Source organism: Lathamus discolor, chromosome 9 (assembly GCF_037157495.1).
Source record: "Lathamus discolor isolate bLatDis1 chromosome 9, bLatDis1.hap1, whole genome shotgun sequence".
In the NCBI taxonomy this organism is placed as follows: Eukaryota; Metazoa; Chordata; class Aves; order Psittaciformes; family Psittacidae; genus Lathamus; species Lathamus discolor.
Genome location: NC_088892.1, coordinates 13,442,807 through 13,463,613, shown reverse-complemented (window position 1 = coordinate 13,463,613; position 20,807 = coordinate 13,442,807). Strand labels below are relative to the sequence as shown.

The 20,807-nt window shown below is 41.2% G+C and overlaps 1 protein-coding gene across 3 annotated transcripts; it reads right to left on the bottom strand.

The window, feature by feature from the left end:
- Positions 1-204: 204 nt before the first annotated feature.
- Positions 205-20,573, bottom strand: LONRF3 (LON peptidase N-terminal domain and ring finger 3). Of its 3 annotated transcripts, XM_065689240.1 has the most exons (12): positions 19,857-20,573; positions 18,745-18,863; positions 18,065-18,187; positions 15,751-15,906; positions 14,080-14,323; positions 13,308-13,398; positions 10,141-10,255; positions 9,589-9,710; positions 8,793-8,951; positions 7,598-7,760; positions 6,608-6,757; positions 205-5,908 (listed from the first exon to the last, which is right to left on the bottom strand). In XM_065689240.1, exons 1-12 carry the CDS (start codon positions 20,488-20,490, stop codon positions 5,750-5,752), a joined length of 2,235 nt encoding a protein of 744 aa, XP_065545312.1. In that variant the 5' UTR covers positions 20,491-20,573; the 3' UTR covers positions 205-5,749. The 3 variants fall into 3 exon arrangements, with proteins under 3 accessions (XP_065545312.1, XP_065545314.1, XP_065545313.1); XM_065689242.1 differs by lacking the exon at positions 8,793-8,951; XM_065689241.1 differs by lacking the exon at positions 15,751-15,906.
- Between the last annotated feature and the right edge of the window lie 234 nt (positions 20,574-20,807).

Sequence of the window (20,807 nt, the reverse complement as noted above, 5' to 3'; positions counted from 1 at the left end):
AAGAGGTAAAAAGAAAAGCACTTGATGTCCTTTACAAATTATGAGGTTTGGACAGCTTCATTTCTAGGGTTTGTTCCCTCACATCAAGTGTTGTGTGATGCTGCAGTACCTAGGATTTGTTCTTCCCTTATCCAACACACCTAAATAAAATCAGCTCACGTGTAGTTTGTTCAGCGCTGCCGTTCTGTTATGCGAGCCAAAGAGTAAAGAACACAACAATTTTAATTAGGAAACAACTGTCCACACAGACTTTGTTGGTACAACATCGGTACAAGTACAGCTACAAACACGTACAGGGTCTTTGGACTATGATTTTTTTAAAATATATTTTATATGACAATGTGAACAAATTTGGAAAAAACCATTACTTCAGCCTTAGGTAGAGGTAGCTGAACAGTGCTCTGTTCAGTGATATAAGAGTATAACTTAAGTTTCATTTCAAGTTCATTACAGTGCACAAAAGGATGTTTTACAAACAAATGGAATATACAAGTCCACAAAACTTTTTATTTAAAATGGCTTGATAGATGTATTTCTGGCACTCTTGTAACCACATAGCTTGATGGAATTAAGTTGGACAAGTATATGGTTCCAAATTAAGACATCTTACACAGATAGTCTTTTGCTCCTCATTTTTGTACTTCTCCCGTTCCTCACCAGGGAATTATAGAAGCTTTTATGTTGGTTTTGCTACACTTCTGCTCTGTAAACCTTTGTTCTGCAAATTGATGTAAAGATTTAAAGGTGCATGTGTTTATATTTATAAAATATATGGCTATGATTCTATTACAAAGCTCAAGAATGGCAATAACAGAATACAGGCACTTCTATGTGAGGGTTACTTTAGACCTTATGAAACTCCAACATTAGTAAGCACTTCACATGATACCTGGATGAGTAAAGTCAATGTAATAGGTCAGGTTTTATTATCCACCATTTTGATCCTAAACAGATTAGTTTCTTGCACCCAGACGCTATTTATTTAGCAAAGTGTCTCAAAAGAGTGACTTTGCTGAAACTACCATTTTTCTGTAGCGATGCTAAGCTGTGTGCTGAGCCAGTTACAAGTTAGGTCGTGAAGCTGACAAATTAAATGAGAACTAAGCAGGGGTTGCAAAGAGTGACCGAGTTCATCTGATGGAGGTCTTGGGAGAATGGGGAGCACTACCCTTCATGGGCTTTTATGCACAAAAATCCTGTAGTTACTTTACACTTGGTTTTAATCAGTTTGTGATCACGTTCTCCATTCCTAAACACTGCATTTAAATAATTCCTGTCTTTCATGCAGTTAAATGCCAGCAAAACTTCAGCACCAAGTAGAAATCAGTAAAAGGAAGAATTTTCACAATGACAGCAAACAGCTATGGGAATTACCTCTCCAGGGAAGTGGCAGATACCCCAACATGGTGTACACTTTTAAGATTGGGCTGGACAGGGGGCTGGGACATCTTGTCTAGACCATGCTTTTGCCAAGAAAGGTTGGATCAGATGATCCTTGAGGTCCCTTCCAACCTTGGATTCTATGATTCTATGAAAAGACCATCTAAACAAAACATTTTAAAACTCTTTCTTTGCAGTACAGATTAAGCCAGACCTGCTACATCCAAATCCACATTTGGTTTGTAGAGGTTTTGTTTTGGAGTAAGAAACCCATGGTTTAGGTGTTCCATTAGTAAGCAGTCATACAGGACAGCTGCTGTCTCTTATTGCTACAAGGTAGTGGAAGATATCAGCACTTAAAATGAAAACAGAAGTAAGAGGATCTTCTACAAGTAAGACCAGAATATCTCTTAAGACTTAGAATGATAATGGCCTGTCACACCATTACATCATTTCATTATTAAAAACTACAAAACTCCTTTCCAAGAAGCCAGTGCGTTACTTAGGCCCTCACAACAGCAACTGATCGATACCTCTGGTCACACAAGAAATGCAACTTTGAGTCATGATTTTTTCTTTCTTTTAAATAGATGAGCAAGACTGGGTTTGGTGGCTCAAAAAATGTGAGAAGCTTAAATAAAATACTCCCCCAATTAGTATTTCATCTGATCAATGCTGTTTCTATAAGTGAAAGTACTTTTAAATCTGCTTAGCTGCTTATTCATGCTTATAATCGATGTAATTTACATCTATGTACTGATTCAGACAACTGAAAAAAACCAGCAATACTGTGGCATAACTAGATTTTTTTGGGTTTTAAACCTCATTACTGAAACTGCCTCCATGCACTGAAGGCAAAGGCTATTCTCTGTCCACCTTTCCGTGGACAGGTTTGTGTTCTCTAGCAAATCTGTTTTTTTCTTCTGATGGAATTTGCAGACTTTAGCCACTAATCCGAGATGTGTGGCCATAGAGCAGTCCCAGACAGAATCACACTGAACACGTACAGATGAACTATCTTGACATGTCTGATTTGTTGTGCATATGCAGATCAACTGTATGCATTATATGCAGTAGGTCCAGTGTTTCCAGGTTGCAACCGATGCACTGGGTCTTTATGATACATTATGATTTATGACACGAGTTTCTGCTTAGGAAATTCTGGCATTTTTAGTGAAGGCTAATAGAGAAGACAGTACTCACTTCTAAAATCAAGGATTCTTTCCATGCAAATTTCTAAATCAACGAAATAGGCAGAATATAAGTATGTAGAAGATGCAGCACGCAGAGGAAAAGAACAATGACATCAGTGACAAAACTGTTTAAAATAGACATCTAAAGTCCTTTTCTCACAGATAGGAGTAACAGAAAGCTTTTTCCTATGGGAGCAATGTGGGCCCCTTATGTTATATAATAATACGTAATGGTTTAAGGAAGAATTGTGTTTAATGCAGCTCCACTTCCAAACAAGTAGAAATCACTTTGTTATTGACTTCTGAAGACAAATGCTATAGTAGGTGTCAGCCACCATACACTTGTTTTTGTTCAGAACATATAGGATCATAGAATCAACTAGCTTGGAAAAGACCTTTAAGATAGTGAGGTCTAACCTTTACCCCAGCACTGCCAAGTCCACCACTAAACCATGTCACTAAGGGCCTCATCTACAGTTTCTGAACACTTCCAGGGACAGTGATTCCACCACCGCCCTGGGCAGCCTGTTCCAATGCCTGAGCACCCTTTGGGGAAGACATTTTTCCTAATATCCAGTCTAAAGGCCCCCTGGTGCAGCTGGAGGCTGTTTCCTCTTGTCCTATCACTTGTTACTTGTTGAGTGGTAAGGTCTCTCCCTGAGCCTTCTCCAAACTACACCACTCCCAGTTCCTCCAGCCGTTCCTCATCACAGTTGTGCTCCAGGCCCTTCACCAGCTCCATTGCCCTTATCTCGGCCCACTCCAGCACCTCAGTGTCTCTCTTGTAGTGAGGGGCCCAGAATTGAACACAGGATTCGAGGTGCAGCCTCACCAGTGCTGAGTACAGGGGGATGATCACTGCCCTGGCCCTGCTGGCCACACTAGTGCTGATACAGGCCAGGGTGCTGTTGGCTGCCTGGGCACAAGCTGGGTCGTGTTCAGCTCCAGCAATCAGCACCCCTAAGTCCTTTTCCCCCAAGCAGCTTTCCAGCCACTCTTCCCTAAGCCTGGAGCATTGTGGGGTTGTTGTAGCCTCAAATGCAGGACCTGGCATTTTGCCTTGTTGAGCCTCAAAAATACCTGTATGTATTTCTACACATTGTTTACAGAGAAGCTTGTAAAGTACCACCTATGGAAGAAGTGCAGCAGTCTAGCAGTACGGAAATAAGTTGTAGCCTTTCTAGAGTAGCTCAATGCAAATACAGGATATGTATTCCATTTGCATCACAAGGTTGAAACATGTTTGTCTTCCATTCCTTTCTTTGGTACCCTTGTTGAAAAGTTCTACAGAATAGAGGGAACAAAGGTAGTTTTATGAAAACTTAACAGTATGGAAATTATTTTTAACTAATAAATATTTCTGATGATGTGATTGACATTAAATTCTACTGCATTTTTTTCCATAAAGGCATGGAATGGCAAAGAGTGCTCTCCTGGGTAAAAATAAAGACATTTGTAGCATTCCATAACATTCTCAATTCAATCTATTTTTGCCACTGAAAAGGAAAACAGTAGCTTAGAACAAAAAGGCCCAGTTCTGCTCACATTGAAATCAGTGAGAAGTCAAAAGTCAGATGGAGGCAAGATCAGTCCCATAAAGTGGTACATTGAAAGCAATAAAAGCAGCAAAACAAGTATATGAACTATTGATTTAAAACAGAACAAAAATCAGACCCAAGATACTTCCTGTTCCCATTTCTGCTCTATTTTTTACCTTCTTTACAGCTAGAAGTAATCGCACTAAAATTCACTTGTTTTCCTTGAGAGCTAATTATTAGCAACACTACCCAATCTCTTAAGAGAAATGCAGTGGCTGGGTAGAGATTTGAAGCTAACAGAAACCTGAAGATTGGGGTGAAATAAATAGCATTTATTACAACATATTTCTTCTCATGTGACAAAAATCTGCCCTCTGAGTCCTACAGTTCAAAGTAACTCCCCCCACCCACCACATATATACACACTCCAAAGCCAAACCCCACCAAACAATTATGAGAAATAAAACTGATGTTAACAGCAACAAGAATTGAAAAAAAAAATTAAAAAACAAAATTAAAAAAAAAAAAAGATGTAGTAGCCTACAGTGAAATGATACCAATAACTTCCAGTTTTCCTTAGAAGCCACTTCCCATATATTGTGGCTCTTTCTTCACAGCTGTTTGTAGCCATTGTCCATTCTTCAAGAGAGAGTTCAGACATAAATTTAACTCCAAGTTATTCTCTGTTCTGTGAAAACTCAGGGATAGATCCTTCTGCCACCACTACGGCAAATCCCCACTGACATCAACTGATCAAGACTTGAATATTCTCAAGCACTTGAATACTCATGCTTAAGGTTAAGCATGTGCTTGACTGCTTTGTGATACCAGGAACCCAGTGGCAAGTGTAGGATCAAGATCCAACAACTGTGCCTGAAATATCTCAGACATAATCTGTGTATTCAAAGACTTTATGGCAGGCTGTTTCAAGGGAAAAAAAATCCTTCTTAAGCTACAGTAGCACTGGGGGTAAGTAGAAAAACATTCATTATTTGAACACAAATATCTGAAAAATTATCAAAGCAGTTGCTTGCGTACTGCTAGAATCATCATTTTGCCCCAGTCATAAATACAGGGTAAAAACACTATAAATAAATAGAGCAGCTCACTTTCCTTTAGAGAATGAACACATAAATAATATACATTTTGAAACAAAAAATCATATTGCAAAAATAAATTATCAAACGGAAGTTGTGAACATTATTTTACACAATGTTATATAAAACCTGAACCATTTGGAATAAAAGACTTTGCAGTTCACTGAAATAATGCATTAACATTATTATTTCTGCTTCACATTAAACTGCACAGTTTATCCTTTATCCACTAAAAAAAATAATAAATAAAAAACCCTTAAGCTTTTTAAAAGGTTTATGGCAAACAAGATCACTTTTTGTTCTATCACATTTGTTATTAATTTAGCAGTGCAGTGATTGAGTAATCATCTCAGAGTTCCAAATGGAAACTATTGAAGTATCCATAAACATCCCTTGCTCTTTATAACTCATTTTCTTTCACACTGAAGCTTGAAACATCCTGACACTCAAATCTGTAAGACATTATTGCAGTTAGATGAAGTTACAAGAGACAGTCTACAGTCAAGTACTGTGGGAGACTTCACAGCTCTCCTTCTCACCATCACCGTGATCTTGTACGAGACATGAATGTAAGGACACGTCTGATGCCATTCAAGCGGTCTTTGAGGGATTTCATGGCAAGGAAAGGAAGCTGAGCTCTGTTCTCAAGTGGAAGGACAGCTAGGACCCACCAGCACCATGCTGGCCCATTAGGATTAGCCTGTGGTAAGGGACAGGGGGGGAGAGGGAAACGAAGTTAGGATGCACGGAGATGGTTAAGTCTTGTTTTAACACAGTATTTTGATAGCAGTGTAGCAAACAGATAATTTCTTTGCCAACCTAATGGCCTGTGATTACAGGTTGGCTCGAAGCAAATTACAACCAAGTTGCACCTTTCCTAAAAATAGGATGTTGAAGACAAAAGCTATTTCTATCTATCTGCATTTCTATTTCCAGCAATAGTTTATAGGTTAGGCCTTCTAGATTTTTTTAATGTATTTTGTTCCCATGTTATTATTGACCCAGTTCCTTGGGATTCCTGCCTCCTTTCTTCATGCTTTATGACACTACTGTATATTCACTTTCTCTTATAATCTGTTATTTTAGGATCCCTACTATTTGCAGTCCTTGAACACAGTTTCCTCTTGCCCGTTTTCTCTCACTCATGTAAGGCATTTAAGTCTCCTGGAATTAATGAAGTCAGATCAGTAGTCTCAGGAAGTTACCAACATTAAATATGAGCATTTTGTTCACAACTGTAGTACAACTGGTGCTTGGCAACATACCACAGATACTTAGCTTACGCAGGATAAATGAAAAGTATTCATATTTTCATCTTAAAACACAATGCCTCCCAGTTTATTGGGTATCCCTGCTATTTCTGTCTCTAAAAGTTACATAAGCCACTGATTCTGGGTACCTGTGGGTCAGGATCCTTAGCTGGCATTGGACCAAAATGACTGAGAATTCGACTTTTGAGTGCTTGCTTGAGGGAGTTAAACCACAGATATGCCTGATCATAGACAGAATCATGGAGAACAAGTAATGCAGCATACTCTTGTCCTTGCACCTGAAATGAGTAAAGAGAAGAGGAGGGTTACTGTTGGTTCAGTCTGCATGTTGGGGAAAGCACAGCACTGATTTTTAGGAATTTCTGGGGTGGATAGAGGAAAGGAAAAGAAAGAAAAATAACAGCAAGAGTTCTGGGGTGGATCCAAATAGGGAGGCTGGTGTCCCCCATTCTGCTTCCTCCCCATTTCCCCACCATCAGTCCTTCACTTTCTTACTCTATTATCTAAACCAAAGACACCTATTTGCAGAACAAGCACTTTCTTGATTGCTACATAAAAAACACTTTACATAAACATCTCAGTACACAGAAGATTATGCAAAGCTTTGTGTTTTTAATACTACCAGCTCCTCAGAGTAAACATTTATCTTCCCGTCATACACAAAAGCTCATACTTCTCCCAGAACACTGACTGACCACAGTCATTTTTTTTTTTTTTAAGAAAGAATTAATGTAAGTAATTGTGAAGGTGTAGCGGAGCCAGTCCTGCTCCTTCGATATGAAAGGGAGTTTTCTAATCAGCTTCCATGCAAATAGAAGCAGGTTCTCCCGATCCCCTTATAAACCACAGTTATTATGTTTAGGAGAGAGGTAAAGTTTCATCCTGGATTCATGTAATTCTGTTTTCTGCTAAAAACCTCTAGGAAAAACACTCTCAGTGTATGGGCAGTGTGTGTGCATGCTTGTGGTAACTCTTCTGTTTCCCGTATTTAACCATGAGCAGCTAGTAACTACCAGAAATTTGTTTTACTAGAAACTGTTCTACAAAAGTAAGAACTCACTGAAAACAGGTGCTTAAATTTCACATGTAGCACAGTTTAAATGAAATATTTCATTTACCTTTTGATCCTCAATGTATTCAATATCAGCTGTGTTATAGCCATCACGCTGGCTGTGCTGTATCACCTTAAATCTTCTTTTGCCAATGCTGTCTACAACAGAGCGACCATCAGCAAAGAATTCCACGTTTCTTATCTCCAGAATGCAGCCATAATCTGCAAACCTATTGAAATCAGAACAAAAGCAAGTAAACAAGTCTTATTCTCTCCACCCTTAGCGCCACAGAACTGCCATACAGCCAGTCCCTACCACAAAGGTATTTACCAGTGTCAGCTCATTTCCATTGTTCCTAGTACCGACCTGCTGCAGTTCAAATTATTCCACAATTGTTTTCAAAGCTATCAGGAAGATTCAGGCTGTCTAATCTGATTAACACTAACTGCATGTTGTGGAAGGCAGGGAATATCTTATAAAACTGAAAGTTATACAGCTTCAACACACTTTCTCTATAATCCTGATAGTTCAATTTGTGAAAAACAAGTGCAGTTCAGAATACTAAAATTGTGGAAGGACTGTAAAGCCTGTGAGGAAAAATGTTTTCTCACAATTTCAGCAGATTTGACTTTGTAGGTGTGTTTTGTGTACCTCAAACTTTCTATGGCATATACATACCCTGTAGGTAATACACTATAAGGGAGGAAAGCTGAACAGAGACAGGCATTAAGATCAAATTACTTAAGACTGACTGTAAATGGCTCAATGTAAATGTTCAGACAGTCCTTATGAAGGTCCTGTTGTACCTCTGCAGCTTCTGCTATATTCAGAACAGTGAGGATATAAATGTATCCCAATAGCTTAGCTGTTCTTTTCATAATTAAAAAAACCCTAACCCCAAACACCGTAATGCCCTTTCAATTTGATTTCTTGTGCCAAAGCACCCAACAGATTTCAAAACAGTAGAAAATACACTTCACTTTTCATGTATTACAAGAGATCTGCAGCTCAACTTTGTACAATACACGCTAGCTATGTGTGTTACAAGAAAATTGGGCAGTCATATTAGTCAGAATCCAAGTATTCAAGAGAGAAACTTAAGTCTTCTCTGTGTCTCTAACTGGCATGATTAAGAAGCAGCTTTCTTTACTGGAAAACCATCACATATATTACAGCCATGGACTTTTCTGCACCTCTCAAAAGAGACTTGCTCCACACTAAGTAGGGTACATCACATAGTCCAAGCATGTGGCTCACTCACCCTTTTACAGGGTCACTGATGCACATCCCAAACTGTTTGGTGCCAGTCTCCATGCACCTTCGAATCATCAGGCGATAACATGGCTCAAAGATGTGCAAAGGGCATGGGACTGTGGGATAAGCCATTGTGCAGACAAATATGGGAACATTCTTGTTTAGGCTATAAAAAAAGACAAATCAGATATGACATTTACCAAGCTACTAATAAGGTATAAAATACATTTTATGCAATAACATATTGTTTAAAATGATGGTGTCTTTAAATAGAGATTAAAACATCTTTAGAATAAAATTCTTAATGGAGTAAGTACAAGCTAAAATGATTTTTCCCATTAATCGAGTAGATAGTATGGAAAATGATTTACCACTTACTAGCAGAAGAGTCTTTAGCTATGCTTTCTGGTTTTGCTAGTGAAAGGATTAATGCATCTGTATTATTACTTTTGTTTACTCCAATTTCCTTAATCCCATTTCTTCCCTCCCTAGTACATTCTAACCCCCAGCCTGAGACTTCCACTTACTGTCTCACTCTGTGGCTTTTGAGGAGGCCACTGAAAGCAACCACATTGCTTCATAGTTTATTTACTTCTGGATTTCTCCTCTACTGTTCAGCACAGGCTCAGTTTTTATGGTAACTGAAAGCACAATTTCACCTGGACCCTTGTTCTTTTCAAAATGACACAATACCAAGAAAGAAGCTCCTTTGTCAGCATCTTGTGTTCTACAGTAGCAGGAGCCATTCCCTAGTTAACAGCAGTAGTATTAGAGATTGGGATTTACATAAATGGATTACATACTTGGAAAGCTCTGCTATTTCCTCTTCATAAATCTTTCTTCTTTCAGTGAGTTCCTCTGGAAGGTATCTAGCTATTAACTCCTCCATTAATACTGTTTTACAGTATTTCCTCATAGCCAAGCACTGCAGAAAACACACACACACAAGCAATTAGAGATAACGTGTGGCATTTTGAGTGTATGGTGCCTATGCACAAGGTTGTCATCTGTTAGCTCCATTTTCTTATGTCTATAGCAAATCAAATTGATCTTTTAAGCTTACACTGCTACTGAAGACTTGTTTATGGAACTATTGGGCATTTGAATAGTTTATTGAACTATTGAATGTTATGGGCATTTTCTGAGGAAATTTGGGAAGTAAAAATGCCGACAGATTTTCTAAGAACAGGTGTGGCCCTAAGGCTTGAGCAGGGGAGACTATCCATGCTTTGTAAGTCATAAGAGCATTTAAAAGTCAAATTGTTATATTTCTTTTTAGTTAGGAAATATCAAAGGTTTCTGAATATTTCCTGTCATCCTTGACTTTATGCTGACAGAAATCCAAGCATCATTACCTCCGAGAGCCCTTCCTTGCACAGGGGGCATTTTGGGTTGTGATCTAGGCATCTCTCAAGACATTTGAGACAGAAGGTGTGTCCACAAGGTGTAGTGACAGGTTCATAGAAGAGCCTGGATTGGAAAGTCCAAAAACAAAACAATAATATGTACCAAAATAAAGATGCTGCTACCAAAAAAGCTGTATTCATTCTCCAATTTAACTACTCCAGGGATGAAGTTATTCCTTGCTTTTCATTTCTTTAATCAACTCTTGAATTTACTCAGCTTATACTTTCTTATTGCTACCTGATGTCAAAACCAGCTCATGAACTCCGATTTCAGTGAATGCAAGAGAATATTGTCATTAACTTCCAATAAGCCAGGATTTAATTTTCCTTTATGTGAGTGATAAATAGAAGCAGAAGTTGGACCATCTGACTTTTTCTAATGAAATTGAGCAATACTTGCACAACTATTACTGTGGAAATCATGTGATTACTCATATGTGTAGAGCTAAGTACAAAATAGCTATTTGCAGTAATAGCCCACGTAAGTGATTGTAATAAACTATTATTGCCAACTCTAATGCGGACTTGGAAAGCAGTTTCGTTGCAATAGACAGGTTTTAACCTTCAAAAAACTGCTTTTCTGGAGCATCAGTGATACTAGGCTCCTGTTTCATCTAGAAAAGTATTTCAATATGTAAGACCAGGTCTTCAATGTATCATGGTATCTAATCTTTACCTATTTCAAGTACCTCTGTGACACTTATCTTCATATAAGGGCTTTTTACTTATTATTATGTTTATGTGCTAACTGAATGTGGTGTTTCCTTGCCAGTAAGTACCTTAAAGAGATGCAAATAATATGGATTTTTTTCATAGAAAATGTTTGATACTAGGAAGTAGTTTGGCATATACTGTATTTTACAACATACTGGCTTTTAAGGTCTCAAATATTAGTCTAATTTTAAGTGAACTTATAAGTCTACTGTAAAATATTACAGTTTGTCAAAATAGTACACTGAGTCCTGTTACACATTTGGGTTTACGTATGTAGAATTTCACATTTATTAGCATCTATTAGATGAGTGTAGTCAAGAACATAACTGGCTCCTAACAAGATTGCCAGTTTATACTGCAATTTGACTGTTTAATTGAAAATCCTTAGTATTTGTTTTATGAAGGGAAACCTCACCACACCAAGGCTCCCTTATTGCTCTCAACTATGTAAAATACTGAATTCTACAATATGTTTCAGTAAGCACTGGTCTGCACATGTAACTCAGTAGTCACTTATTGGATCTGAAATGCTAGCATAAAGACAAGCAAGTCCTGTTGAAATGCGTGATTCTGCTCTAGGTCTCACAAAAGCTGGCAGCAGCTTCTTCCTAATGACTCTAAAGGGACCTGGACCAAGCCTCATGACTTGCAGAAAGAAACACCATACACCAAGATTTCTCATGACATCATTTAAGCTATTGTAACAGCAGAAACCAAATAATCACTCCTGCTGAGTAATGCTCCTTCATTCTTCCAGCAGTGCACTGCTTTGAGTATTACTTTTTATCTTCCACTTGCTGCTGGAGTGAATGTAGATCAATAACATTTTAGCCACTGTCAGACAAATAGGTTAATAACAGCTCTTGCAGTTAATTGTGAATAGGTCAGTAGGTTACTAGGTAATTAGTCCAAAGTATCTTAGGATCCAAATCCCCAAAATACCTCTGAAGAACACAGCAGGAAACAATTATAATCAATCTGCATTAATAGCAAGGAAAAGATCTTGTGACACTTGCCTTAGCACAAGCCTTCATTATTGCAGCGATGTTACATAGCTAACATCCTCCTAGATGCAAGGTCTGTATTTGTGATTGCGATTACAGATCAGCATCGCCATCCTCTATATTGTAAGCTCAAGGATTGCCATTTCCCTAATTCCTTTACAAATGCATTGTAGTCTGGCTGTTTCTGATTTAACATAGAGGATGAAGAAGTAGGGCTAATTAATTTTATTTAAAACATCTGAAAAATGCTTTGTTGACACAATGATCATAAACATGCAGACTCATTAAATCAGCTAAGACTAATTGTGCTGCTTTCTGTTAAAGTTTTACTCTTAGCAGTATCAATTGTCTTGAGAGCTATATAAACTCTCAGATCACTTTTCAGCTGTAAGCAGAGGGAGGGGGGCAGAGCCGATTTATTCCAAGCAGAAGCAAATCAAACACAGTAGTTGTTTCAATTTGTCTGAGATAAATGGAAGATGTCCCCCTCTCCCTGCATACCAACAACCAACCAAGCAACTCCACATTTCTCAAAGGATAGGCCTTCAGAAATAAATCCATGAAGAGGCTGTCTGCTATTAAGAATTTAAAATATAGTGCAAAACTAACCTAAACATGCATTATTGATAAATCTGGGTAATGGAAGCTACAAACCTAAGCAACACTCACTGCAGAAGCCAAGACCCCCGTGAAAAGCCTTTCCAGTGTTTCTAAGTCAGTTAACAAAACCCCACATGTATATTTGCCAAAGTTAAAATGTGTTTTACAAACATGTAGTAAAATAGATGTAGTTGACAACTACTGGTTTTGTCAAGTCATTGCTGTCCCCAAGAGTGACTGATGACTAGAAGAAGAGATCATGAAGCAAATGGAGCAATGGCCTTGGTAAACAAAGGAGCACATCTTTTAAGTAATAAAAGAAAAGCATGCTCTTGTTTGCTTGAAAGATTCTCCTATTGCAATAGCAGCAACATAGTATTTTACATGCAAATGTGGAATATTCACTGGATGTAGTCTCTTCAGCTATTTTGAGCTTCATATAACATCATACAGGGCTGTACGGATTCCAGAGGACAAACTGGTTTTGTGCACTATGTGTGTCAGTGGGTGGCCACGTGTAAGTGATGAGAGGAAATCTTTGAGACCTTCACTAACAGGCATTACCCTCATGTGCCCTTTCCTAAACAATCACTAGCCTAGAAGAGATCAAGAAGTTCCTATTCATCAACAGTGTTGATGAACAGGTCTAGAAATGCATCACTGGAGTAGCAATTAAAATAAAAACTAATTTCATGACAGAGGGAAAAATTACCAAGTAAATTAGAAAATCTCTAGGTCATAAAAGGGAAAGAGATACAGCTTAAAAGCTAAATACATCCATGAGAAGACAACAGATACCTCATACATAGGGAGCAGTCCAAATCTGATGGATCCACAAATTCAAATGGAGTATGTTGTCCAGCACTATTTCCCTTAGTATCAACTGTATCTATCAATAACAGAAAACATATTACAGTGTAATTGAGCAGAAGTATGGTAAACACAGTGGTATGCTGTGTAACTACAAGCAGCAGCCAGTACTTAAATCTGTGTTGTATACACTTGCAAGTTACTGAACCATTAAGCATCATTACAGTAATTTCTAGCAAAGCATCAAGTTCAGCCTTGGCACAAATCAGCATACCTTCTCTTAATTTTGGTGGCATTATACCCACTTACAGAGGGCTGAATTTAGCCTTGCATTAACAATTAATGTCAAAACATTTTTTTCATTGGTGTTGGAAGTAAGATACATTCTTCTGTCCTACCATTGTAAACATATCCTTCAGCATGAAAACAAGGCCAGATATCACCAACAAACAATTTCTGCTTTTAAGCAAACTTCTTTCAGTGATCCAGAAAGCGCTAAGACCACGTGTGACACTCATAGTCCTTAAAAGATTCAATCTCTCATGATGAAAGAGCATCAGCAGACCCAAACTTCTTACCCACTTTTAGACTATTTTTTGTTTCCAGTGTACGCAAAAATTCCCCAGGCTGCCCTGGTTAGACTAAAGGGAAAAGGCACAAGCCAAAGCGCAGTTTGGACCCTCTTCCTCTAATCTGTATAAAAGCGAAATTTCTACTGATTACATGCCATGAAACTTACCCTGTAAGCAATCAAACATACCTTTCTTCATCACTTTGCAGGGGAGCTCAGCATTTCGCATCTCCTCCGAGCAGCACTTCCTTTTCAAGAGGCTGCACTTGTCGGAAATGAGAAAGGTAGATTCTGGCATGGAGGTAAGTTTGTTCTCCTCCTCCGAGCAGTCCTTTCTGCTCTCTGTGATTTGTATAGATTTCCTCAAGCTACCCGAAGTAGTTACATTTGGTTCCTCTTGAATGGAAAAACCCCTTTTCTGTTCCACATTTACCTGTGTGAAGAGAGGTCTGACATTGGACTAATCTTACAACAACTTGGTAAGGAAAAAACCCCAAACCTATTACAAGTCTTTAACGCTATGGATCACCAGGAAGGACTTTGCAGGTCAAGAAGCAACAGTCTGAGAATTGTTGTCAGGGCCTGCTTGTAATGGAGGGTTGAAAAAAAGGCAAACTATTAGCTCTCCCCACCCATCCTAGCCCCACCATGGCACTGAGTATTTTCAGCCCTTATGTATGGCTTTATAGCTTGGTCATGAAGCTTGATTCAGGCAGAAATGTGGCCAGATCTCAGGCTAAATATATCGTTATCACTTAACCTATGGGGAAATGCATATTGCGTATATCATAATGATGGTATCAAGTATCAAAACCAACCAAAACAATGTGAATTTATTTTAAGGAAGCAGCATAAACACACAAAATTTGTAACAGAAAAAACGCAGAGCTTCCTTTAGCAAGACAGATTTATATTGCAAAGGCTAAAATGATGAGACTTCATCCTGTTAAGGCTACAGAACAATCTGGAGCAGCCATTATACAGGACATCCCCTATCAGCTTGTCACATCAACTCCCCAGGTGAACCCAAAAGTAGATACTGTGGATAGTGATCAGAAGCTGTGGCAATGTGTGACATGCAGAAAGATGAGTGACCTGTCCCTCAAATGACTTCATTAAGGGGTCATGCAAAAGGATTTCTTGTCAGAATATCCTAATAGCCTTTCCAGAAGGCAAAGTCACTGAGTGCTCTTATCAGTCTCAACAAGACTGCTCAAACCCTGCCATTTTCATTTGTGAGGGCTAGTGAAGTTTTCTCCCACATCTATATGTATATATGTGTATACGCCAAATCTAACCCCAAAGTTCAGATGCCAGTGAAGCAAAAGTGGTCCTTATGAACCCATGGATGCCAACCTCTATAGCCATTTACAAAACTATGGCTATGAAACCAAACTTACAGAGCAGTTAATACATCTTATATGGCTTTAGAATAACCTCTAAGCAGCGTACAGAATCTGAATGCAGGATAGTTTTGTCACTGACATCATCAATTACAGCTGAAGCTGAAACCCCGGATTTTAGCATTTCACAGCTTTGGAGGGTATCTCAATCCAGTCTTCAGAGGCCCTTTCCCACTACAAACTACTTGGAAGAGCTAAAGACAATTACAGGACTAGAACCCACTCAATTCTGGCATAAATGTTACTAGTGCTACACCAGAGGACCTCTATTAAAGAAAAAGAGGTCAGATAAGGAGACTTCAGTAAGTCAACACTTCCTTGTAATCTTCTGAAACTCAGTAAAAATCTGAGAAAATGTATTCTCCTGTCTCCCATAGGTGAAAAAGGAGAGAAGGCTTCCCAATGTGAACATAAAACACACACGAATTAAGAACCACACATCAGACTTGGTTTTTACCTTGAGCAACCTCTGTAGGTTATGGCTGGTGCCTCCAGATCCCACTGAATTTAGGAGATTCCCCTTTAATCTAGAGTGATGTGACAACAGCTGCAGGATATCGGGTAAGTGTTCCTGAGCATTTCCCGGGATGAGTGAAAACAAACTAAGTAGAAGCTGTGATATAAAACAGAATACTTCACTGCTTAGTTCCTTCCTTGCAACCTCAAATGAAAAAGCAAGTAAGGGAAGAACTGAAAGAAGCATCCTTGATTTTGTTAAAACCATTTAAAGAGCCCTTTAGATGAGGATAAGAACAAAAAGTGCAAGAGCTAATGCAATATAGGCTGAACAGACAGCAAGAGACATTTTCAGAATTAAATAAGCCCATAAAGTTATTAACCATTCTGGGATGTGACATACACATGCCTTTGTCCTCTTTGTCCTGCAGGTCATAAGCTCACCAGAAATTACTAACATCCATCTTAAACATGTTTTTTGCTGCACCTCAGAAGCTTTCACTGTGGTTTATTAGTACAGACAGCACTCATCTCACAGGCTTAATCCAAGTTCACCGAAGTAAACATCTCTGATACTGTAAATTGGAGCTATTTTTAATTCACTTACATGAGGATACAAGAAAATGTAGGCAGTAGAAAAATGCTACTTCTTCATTTGCTATCAGAAAATAAGTGCATTTGTTCTGAGTAGCACCTTGCAGCCAGTTGTATGGCATAGCTTCTCAGATGATTGTTTAAGGAAAGAAGCAGTGCTGAATGAAAGATTTACCCTCCCCAAACTACTTTCAACGTACTGAGGTGATTCTGCTGATTTCTGAGGAAGCCACATGACAGCAAAGGTACCTTTTTAAAGCCAAAAAGGATTCCACAAGATCACACTGTGTCAAAACTAACATGGACAGTTAATACCAGCAGAAAACCACAGCTGCACACCAAGAATTTGGTAAAATGTAGCATGTCATTGTTATGCAAATGGCCTTGGAAGTGACCCAGTAGAGCCATGGATGAACTCTGTCTGATGAGTGCACAAGTAATTCAGTCATAAAAAGCCTGTTTTTTCCTCAGAACCCCACTGCTCAGAAGTGGGGTGTCTTGGATAAGGCTGGAGTCAGAAATTAGAAACACATTTGTTTGTTCCTGCTCTTTTTGCTCTAGTGCACAGGAACTCTCCCAGCGTGACTGTGAGAACAAACCATGACACAATGACAGTGAAAGACTGCATGGAACCCAACCAGGAAAAACCCCAACCAACCAAAACTCCCAAATATCAGTGACAAAGACCTCACAGGAAATGGAAATCTTAACCATATGCAAAAATGAGATAAAAATTTGATTGTACTATAGCCATCCAGGCTACACTCTGTTTCCTTCACGAACAGTGCTTTACTGTAAGAATTCTACAGTGATTTCAGAAAGTTTTATTTATTGCAGCACACAGAACCCTCAAAGTTCCTATTCCACCAGTGATGGAGAAAAGCCTGAATGCACTGCCATAAAAGAAAATTCAGTACAAGGAAAATAGCAAATTACATTTTATTACCATAAACTATCCCTGTGACACTGAGGCTTTTAGCTATGACAACAACAAAAAAACCACAGCTAAATGTCAAAAACACTGATTTATGGGAAATCAGAGATTTGAGGGGCTGCAAATCAAAGTAGTCTTCACAAATGCTGTTGGAGAATCCACACACCACATTTTAGGGTGTTATTGTAAAAAAGCCTCACTGCAGATCCATTTTGTTGCTGATTTAGCATTAATTATTAGCAATCTTTAAAAGCTATCTTAAACCAGCTCTTCTTTTGTTGACTGCTTCCTTTTATGCCTCCTTCACACACTGATCCTGGGTGCAGTACGACTGGCAGTAGGAAGAGAGCTGCTGCTCCCAAGTGGAGTTTGAAGGGTGCTGCGTGTTGCATTCTGCCAGTTGATGGCCTGACACAACATTCCACAGCAACCCCTCCTCTGCTGCACTCTGTCACTGGTGAGACGTGGCCACGCTAGGAAACACATTAAAAATCCAACTCTAGAGAAGCACAGCAGTCTGTGGGTGAGTTATTAATAAATCAGTCTTACTTCAAATTTGGCAATGCTAACACCATGAGTAACTGTTTCCAGTGTCTCCTGAGTATGTTTTCTTGCTACCTCTCTATCTTCAAGCAATACACAAATCTTAACAACAGTCAGGATACGTGTCTCCATACAGCTCTTTGCAGTAATGAGAGAGGAGGGGAAAGGGAAGAAAAAAACTATCCTCCTTTATGAAATGCCACTGAACACAGGAACACAGCTCCGGATGATTTAGGGAACTCACCTTTTGTGCCTCAGACTTGGCAGTCTTGTTCCCAGTATCTAGAGCAAGGCAGAACAGAAACTCTCTTAAAGCTTCTTCTGTTTTCCCCAGATTAGCTAATGCTTGTCCTTTCCTTAGGTGACCCTGCAATGAAACACATCCATAGTTGGCACCTTTTGTCATGAGAACATGCCCTAAAACCAAGGTGAAGTTACAAAAGATCTTTCCAGAGAAGAAAAAGTTAGGTAGGGGAATCGCTATAAACATCTCTTATACCACAGCACCACCAGTGCTTGGGGCTTTAACTCTTACAGGAAAAACTAGGATATTCTCTAACTGTTAAGTATGCTCTCAGAGCACTTGAGCCAAACTGATCTTGGAGAAAACTACTTCCCTAAATTAATCTCTTAAATTTATCATTACATCCTTATATAATGATGTAAGCACAGCATGGGATTTTTGGAGAGTGCTCATGAACTTGAGATTCATGCAGGTCAAAGACAATAGTCTCAGTTTATCCTCTAGGATTATCACTCTCTTCTTGCACTCCAGAAGTATCACAGCTGAATGCCTGCAAGTCACAGGAAGCCAAAAAGTGACAGGATGTAAAGCCTCACTCCGATCCAGCTGTCTGACCATTCTAACAGGTTTCTATCAGGGTCAAATCAAGGTTTTAAAGTACAGCTGGAGTCAGGACTTACTTTCAACCAGTATGGCTGGAGTCTGCACGCTGTTTCTGCATCATGAAGCGCATTTTCACAAGCTTTCAAAGTCGAGTTAATCTGGGACCGGTTGCTGTAGAGCAAGTGGTCATTTGGAGCTGTGAGAAACAGGAAAACAGGTTGATGGAAGCAAGTTAAAAATCAGTTACATAAACTTTATTTTTTTGGGGGGGTTCCAAGTTGTAAAAAACTACAAAATACACTTTTTTTTTTAATAACTACGTACTAAATGAAAACTGGAAACCTCTTTGGATAACTCCAGACAAGACGTCAGCTATGCCTTATATAACTGCAGGGAACATTGCATAAATAAACCACGAGACGCTCACACAATAAATTACCAGCTCTGACTGAGGATCAGATGGGTGATAGAAACACACAAGAGACATTCCAATAGGAATGCTGTCCTGCTGCAGAGAGGAGTTTCACAATTTTTAGCATCAAAGTTTTCAAGTAATACGTGAGGATCTTTTCGTGCCAAAGCTCAACACAGGAAAACAAATGTTAACTACAGGAATGGGATAATGCTATGACAGTGTGGGTGAAGCGATCTGCTGGTTACACACGGTGTGTTGTAGCATCAAGACACAGTATGAACCAGATTAAGGCCGTACGCTGTTTTAGAACACTCAATAATTGAGCGCTTACCAGTAACACCTCGCCTTTAATTTCCACTTACTATGAGCTGGGTTACAGCTGCCTTTCCCCAAACTACATGAAAACGCTCGCACCAGAAGTTTTCCCCACACAGCCCCTGCGGCAGTTCACCGGTCACGGGCGGCCACGGGGAGCCGCGTCCCAGCCGGGACCCTCCCCGTGCCCTGCGGCCGTTGCCCCCGGGCCCCGCCGGTTACACAACGGCCGGACCGCGGGCTCCGGCTTACGCAACCGCTGCTCTCCTGACCCAGTTCCACCGCGGGCCGGGGAGCCCCTGCCCCTCCCGGGGCTCTCCCCGGCCTCCCCGCCGCCCGCCCGCCCAGCACCCGGCCCAGCACCGCGGGGACTCAGCGGCAGCGCGGCCCCGGCCGGAGGAAACTTGTCCCGGGGAGCGCGTCTCCCGGAGGCCGGCGTCGGGCTGTGGGTGCCGTTACCTAAGCTGACCGCTTCGTTGTACTTCTGCAGGGCGGCTTGCAGCTTCTTCTCCCTGTAGAGGAGGTTCCCTTCGTGCCTGAGCTGCGAAGCCTTCACTTGGCAGGGAAACCACTTGGCCAGCAGGTTGCTGAGGATGACATTGACCCGCGGGAGCTGCCCGGGCGCCGCGCCGCCCTCCTCCTCCTTGCACAGGACGCAGCGGGACTCTGCCGCGCGGCCCCTCTCCAGGCACTTTTTGCAGAACGTGTGTCCGCAAGGCAAGGAAACGGGCTCGAAGAGGAAGCCCTGGCATTTGCGGCACCTGAAGACGTCCCACTCGCGGGGCTGCGGGGGGCCGCTCCCGGCGGCGGGCAGCCCCTCTTTGATCCGGACGCTCTGCGCCAGGCACTCCACCAGCTTCTCCAGCTGCTCGGCGCGCAGCTGCTGGTGCCGGGACGCCAGCTGGTACAGCGGCAGCGCTTCGTGCAGCCGCCCGCCGAACGCCAGCGCGTCGGCGCGCCCCAGCAGCACCTGCCACTCGGGCCCCAGGCCGCCGCCCGGCAGCTCCAAGTTCTGCGCCTGCAGAGCCCCGGCCGCCAGCTGCAGCACCAGCGGCGGCTCCGGCCGCTGCTGCGGCGGCAGGTGGGAGCCCATGGCCGCGGCGGCTCTAGCGGTGCGGGGCGGCGGGGAGCGGAGGGGGCGCGGGCGCGGCGCGGCCCCACCGGCCCATGCTGCTGCCGCCCCGCGCCGGGAGCGCCCCGCGCCGCCGCCGCTTATATAAAGGCGGGCACGTGACGCCGGGCGGCGGCGCTCATTGGGCAGCGCCCGCAGGTTGTTACAAAACCAGGCGGTTTTGTAACGCGCCCACCCCGGCCCCGGCCCCGCCGCCGCTCCGCTGAGGGGCCCGCCCGCCGGCCCGGCACCGCGGCGGGCTCCGCAGCCCCCGCCGAGCTCCCGCAGGGGGAGCCGGG